This window comes from Trichosurus vulpecula, chromosome 4 (genome assembly GCF_011100635.1).
Source record: "Trichosurus vulpecula isolate mTriVul1 chromosome 4, mTriVul1.pri, whole genome shotgun sequence".
Classification (NCBI taxonomy): domain Eukaryota; kingdom Metazoa; phylum Chordata; class Mammalia; order Diprotodontia; family Phalangeridae; genus Trichosurus; species Trichosurus vulpecula.
The window spans coordinates 203,908,416-203,914,559 of NC_050576.1; the positions used below are offsets into that span (position 1 = coordinate 203,908,416).

At 46.7% G+C, this 6,144-nt stretch overlaps 1 protein-coding gene across 1 annotated transcript; it reads right to left on the reverse strand.

The window, feature by feature from the left end:
- Positions 1–264: 264 nt before the first annotated feature.
- On the reverse strand, positions 265–5,839 carry SOX9 (SRY-box transcription factor 9). The gene is made up of 3 exons (XM_036758219.1): positions 5,004–5,839; positions 3,635–3,888; positions 265–3,042 (listed from the first exon to the last, which is right to left on the reverse strand). Exons 1-3 carry the CDS (start codon positions 5,432–5,434, stop codon positions 2,189–2,191), a joined length of 1,539 nt encoding a protein of 512 aa, XP_036614114.1. The 5' UTR covers positions 5,435–5,839; the 3' UTR covers positions 265–2,188.
- Positions 5,840–6,144: the final 305 nt, after the last annotated feature.

The following is a 6,144-nucleotide window of genomic DNA, read 5'->3' on the forward strand; positions in this document are numbered from 1 at the left end:
CAGATTTATTAGAATGGGACTTTTCCAGGTTGGCTTTCTATGCTTAGGGATGGGTGGATGCAGGGGAATAGGTCTATTCATTTCTCTGAATTGACTCAGCTAGATCTGAAGGGAGCAATGGGGCTAAATCCTTAAGTGGTTGCTAGGAAAATGACAGCATCATATGGGTGAAAGTACACACAATCTTGTCAGCATTGAATCCTTTCCTCGTCATTGGATGCCTCTATTAAAAAAACCATTTGACTGTTTTCTATTTTTAGTACAATGTATATTTATTGTAAACAATAATATACAAAAAGGTAAGTTTCACAAAGAGAACAAGGGGTTTAGAAAAAGTGAAACAAACGAAAGACAAACACAAAACCAAACTTACCTAAAGACAAATATGATTTAAATGTCAGGTCTTTTAAGTTACAGAAATACTTTAAAAAGATCTGCTTTTATACAGAAATTGAAAGATGCCATATTAAAAGAGTTCTTTATTCTACTGAATTCTAAAACTGTTAATATATCATTTTTAAATAAAAAAAAGTTTGCTGTCTTTTTCAAAAAGCAGTCCTCAACTGTCCATCAATAGCCTAATTAAAGTAAGTTAGTTAGTCTATCAACTCCCTCCTCCCCCTCAGAAGAAAATATGCAGGGGAATATGAAGATGATACATGCTTCTGTTGTTTGGGGTTGTACACACACACACACCACACACACACACACACACACACTCACTCATGCTCACACATACATACATACACCTAAAATTTGGACAGCCTGAAGAACTGTGACAGAAAATAATGCAAATGGTTCTACGTTTGGAATCTCATTTGTACAAAAAAGACAACACTTCCAGTTTATTTAAAAAAAAAAAAAAAACAAAAAGAAGAGGAAAATGTATTTGTACAAACCTAGGACACAAATCCCAAAGAAACTTTTTTTAATAATAATTAAAAAGAATAAGAGATAAATAAAAAAATGGTTACAGTTAAGGCCATAATTTAACAATAGGTGACCATACCTTTCAAGGAAGGCTCCAACAACCTACTAATTTTAAAAGTTTTTTTTTAAAAGAGGAAGATCAATTTTTTAAAATTAAAACCTCTTTTCTTACAAAATAAATAATTGTAGCATGTGGAATGTCTTAAAGGTATACTGTTTGCATTTGGGGGCTTAGAAGATAGTTTAGTAGTAGACGCCAGCATATGGTACCTGGGCAGAGAAGAGAGTGGGGAAGGTATTTGAGGGCACTTAAGTTTGCTATTGAGACTTCCCGGGAGGCTGTTTTTGCCTCCCTAGGTGCCTGCTTTTGGCAACTTTTCTCTAAAGTTTGCATGGAGAAAACCCACCCAAAGACCATGTGAGCTATTCCTAGTAGCATGATTTTAAGGCTCAAGGTATTTTTCTTTTTAAAAAAATAAGAGCGAAACTTACCTAAGGCTCCTCCAGATTCCTGTCTTTATTTCCATACTAAAAAATAAGGCCTTTTTCATTTTTCTTTTCGAGGCAGCCTCACCTTGAATCTTACAGACTTTAGAATTGAGGAAAGCTAGCCCCCAACACTGATCACACGACAAGGGTTCTGTTTCGGGGTTAATGCACACAGACACACATACAATTTTAAGAGAAGACATATCTGTACAAAAATACCTCTGACTTCAAGAAAAGCTAGGGCATACTTTCACTAAAGAGTAGTTTTAGCTGTTGGAAAAATAAGAGCATTTAAAAAATTCTCTCTAAAAATAATGTATAAATCCCCTCAAAATGATAATGAATCATACACAGTACATACTAAAAAATATTTAAAATAGAGAATATTCCTCACAGAGGACTCTTTTTTTCTTTAATTACAGCTAAAAAATAATTACAAAGTCCAAGCACAGGCAAAGAAAGACTGAACTACAGCGGCTATATGATTCTCCATCAATTTCTGTGCTTGCCTTGAAGAACATTTAAAGTCCAGTTCTGGAATGACTGTAGTGAGTTCTGCTGGTCTATCCACGGGAGTGGTCTGGCCACTGATTCTGGAGAGGGCTCTCTAGTGCATTTGGACAACTTTTCTGGTTTGTATTTGTTGCTCTTGTTGCCTTGAGTGTCTTTGAAGAATAAAGAAAAAAAAAAGCAAATGTCCAAAGGCGATTTTATTGCTGCTGGGTTGGTTTTTTTTTTTTGTATTAGGAAGATTATTTTCTTATTCTTCTTATGGTCTGGTGAGCTGCGTATAGACCGGCTGTTCCCAGTGCTGTGGGCTGTGGGTCTGGGGGATGGAAGGGACTCCAGTTGTATCAGCGATAGGGGTGTACATGGGTCGCTGGGCAGGGTTCATGTAGGTGAACGTGGAGTAGAGGCTGGAGCTCTGGCCTGCAGCATGGCTATAATAGGAGTTGGAGTTCTGGTGGTCTGTGTAATCATACTGGGAGCGAGTGATGGTAGGGTAGGAGGGGCTGTAATGGGGCAGGCTGAAGGGATTGTAGGGGATCTGCTGCGGGGAATGCTGCTGCTGTTCACTGTAATGGCTGGGGCTGAGCTGCTCGGTCTTGATGTGTGTTCTCTGGGACTGGCCCTGTTCACTGCTCAGAGGAGTGAGGGTATGGGGCTGAGATGGTGCCTGTGGCTGCTGGGCTGACTGCTGCTGCTGCTGCTGTGCTGTAGGCTGCGGCTGGGCCTGAGGAGGCTGAGGTGGTGGAGGAGGCTGTTGAGGAGGTGGGGGCTGCTGAGGCTGCTGCTGTTTGGACATCCACGAAGATGGTGGGGCGGAGGTGCTGCTGATGCCATAGCTCCCCGTATAAGTAACCTGACCAGGCTGGCCATGAGTAACCGGGACTCCTGGGTGGCCATTGGGTGGGAGATATTGGTCAAATTCATTAACGTCAAAGGTCTCAATGTTAGAGATGACATCACTACTCAGTTCCCCTATGTCCACATCTCGGAAATCGATAGGGGGCTGTCTTCCCCCTTCCTGCAGGGGGCGTCCCTCTCTCTTCAGGTCAGCCTTGCCTGCCTGCACATCAGTTTTGGGGGTGGTGGGTGGGGTAGGTGGGCCCTGAGACTGTCCTGTAGAAAAGAAGAAACACAGAAAAGTCAATATTATGTTTGATAAGTGCTTGGGCTGGATAACTACATAGACTTGTCTGGGAAGCACTTTTATAGCCCCTGTTTAACTGCTAAGGTGTAATAAAGACCCTGACCTAAGCAGGTAGTGACCCGGAATGGAGATAAGCAATTGAATGATTAACCAAAAAGGGTCCACACCTAACCACCTACTTTTATCTTCGGTGGATCTGAAGTCAAGTAATTCTGAGACACTAAACTGGGCATATTTTAGGCCAGCTGTAGTGTGCTTGGCGAGTGGGTAGAGAATGGATAGGATTCTTCCTTGTGAAGTATTTGAAAGGCTTTGCAAATCTGCAATATTGCAACTTAGAAAAAAAAATGTGACTGTTTCAATATGGCCGGTTGCAGAAATGCCTTGAATTTGCACATTCGTATGCAGAAGGCAGTGTGGGTCTTGGTTAGCCAGAGATGGTACAGAAGTAGAAATCTCCACCGGGATGGAGATGAAGGGGTGGGGATGGGGGGCAGTCTGATGAATGTATCTGTGAATGGCTGGGGGAATGGTAGGTAGTGGGGATGGGATAGGACATACCAGAATGCTCCCCAGGGGAGTGCACTTCACTCATGCCAGAGGAGGAGTGAGGAGAGTCGGCCTGCAGCGCCTTGAAGATGGCATTGGGCGAGATGTGTGTCTGCTCTGTACCTTCCTCCTGTTCCGCCTGCCCGTTCTTGACTGACTTCCTTCTCCGAGGCTGGTACTTGTAGTCTGGGTGGTCCTTCTTGTGCTGAACCCTCAATCGCTCTGCCTCTTCCACAAAAGGCCGTTTCTCACTCTCGTTCAACAGCCTGAGCAAAGAGGGGAGAAGAGAGGAGAGAGGGTGAGACTAGCAATATAATTGTCAATTTGGGGACGGGGATGGGGCCCTGATATTGGACAATACAGCTACTTTCCTAGGAAACCTCTTTAAAAATAATTTTTAAAAGATCATATGAAACTGTATTATGTAAGTCCTTTTCTTCTTTCCCTCTCTCCCTTCTAAACAACCATGAGATGGGCACTGCGGTCTGCTGCTTCTCTTTGGGGAATTTGCTATCAGAGTTAATATTCTCTCTCTCTCTCTCTCTCTCTCTCTCTCTCTCTCTCTCTCTCTCTCTCTCTCTCCCCCTCTCTCTCAATCTCTCTCTCTCTTTCACCTTAAAAAAAAAAGTTCTTTTTTTCCCCTCCAGGTAAATTGCTTTGGCTCCTGGTAAAAATGCTTTACACTGAAGCCCCCTTTGCCTTTGCCCCTACCTTTCACCCTCCCCAAATCTAGCTTCGTCTCTTCTTTTCATAGGCTCGTGTGCACTCTTCTAGCCTCTCCTCCTGTACAGCACCAGCCAGTTTCCCAGAATGAATTACAAAGAAGCCATCATCGAAAGCAAAGAATTCCTCCCTACTCCCCAGCCCCCCTTTCTCCCCCCCCCCTTTTTGCCCTCCTCCTCTCTCCCGGGAAGATCTCACTTAAGTGCCCTTAGAGACTTTGGCTGGCACGGAAACAGACATACACACACATCTCCATCAACCGTCCCCCCTCCCCCTTCCCTCTCCCTGCCACTCAAGTTTGCAGAGTTTAATCTTCTATCAATCTTCTGCTTTCAAAAAAAAATCTTCCTTCATCTCTGCCTATGTACACTTTGTACGCCCCTATTTTCTCTCCCTCCCCCCTCGCCTTCATGCGTAATATCGAACTAACCAAGGCCCCCTCTCCTTGCCTCCAGTAACATAGCACTCCAGCCTCTCCCGGTGAGAGTGTTGGAAGCTTAAGTTTGCGAAACATGGCATCCAAATCATTTGGTCAAACTCAGAGCTGCCCCGTCTCCCGCCACCAGTCCTTCCCCCAGCCCCTCCCCAAACTCCAATTTATTTCAGTCCCCTGCGGTCAGCCAGAGAGAGCGGATTGGCACCTCCTAGAAGAACATACCTCCAGAGCTTGCCCAGGGTCTTGCTGAGCTCGGCGTTGTGCAGGTGCGGGTACTGGTCCGCCAGCTTCCTGCGAGCCGCTTGCGCCCACACCATGAAGGCGTTCATGGGCCGCTTGACATGTGGCTTGTTCTTGCTAGAGCCATTGACCCGCACGGGCATAGGCACCAGGGTCCAGTCGTAGCCCTTGAGCACTTGGCTGACTGCCTCCCGGATGCACACGGGGAACTTGTCCTCTTCGCTCTCCTTTTTCAGGTCGGACTCGCCCTTGGGGAAAGTGTTCTCCTGGGGCCGGGTGTTCTCAGTGTCCGAGCCCGAGCCCGAGGGGCAGGGCGAGCCCGCCGAGTCCTCCGACATCGTGGGGCTGGGGGCTCCAGACAGGCCCTTCTCCTGCTCGTCGGTCATCTTCATGAAGGGGTCGAGGAGATTCATGCGACAGCCCGAGGGAGGGGGCGAGTTACGAGAAAAGGAGAGCCGGGGCTCTGAGCCGAGGCACTGCCAGGCGGGAGGCGTGGGGTCCTCTCGCCTCAACTGCCCGGAGAAGGAGCAGTTGGCTGCACCGCAAGCTCCCGAGACCGCCGAGCCGCCCTGCTGCAAAGATCTGCGGGGCAGCTGTGGGGTGTCCAGCCCGCCGCCACCCGCTCGAAGTTAGGAGATTCAAGGAACAGAACGAAATCAAAAGAGAAAAAGAGAGAGAAAAAGTGGGTTCTCTTTCCCTTCTTCAAAGAAAAGTTCTTGGGGAGGGAGGGGGGAAGTGGGAGGGTTTGGAATCGAGGCTTCACCAAAGTACCTAGTCAATTTTCAAGCCCCGTTCTCTACTCTCCAACTCTCTGGCTCAGTCTCTTTAATAAATACTCCCTCACCTTAGAGACTTTCGGCCAATCACAGCCCGGCCTTTCACAGCTGATTGGCCAAAAGTTTTGGGGAGGGGTGCGCCGCTTGCAGCTCCGGGATGGGAGGGGCGGGATGGCAGTGGGGGTGGGGATGGGGTGTAAGGAAGGCGGGGGACCAGAAACGTCTGTGTGTGATTTTGCTGCACTCTTGGTATGTCAGAAGTTTGGTACTATCTCAGGGAAAACTATTCTGTGTGTGTGTGTGTGTGTGTGTGTGTGTGTGTGTGTGCGCGCGCGCGCGCGCGTGTT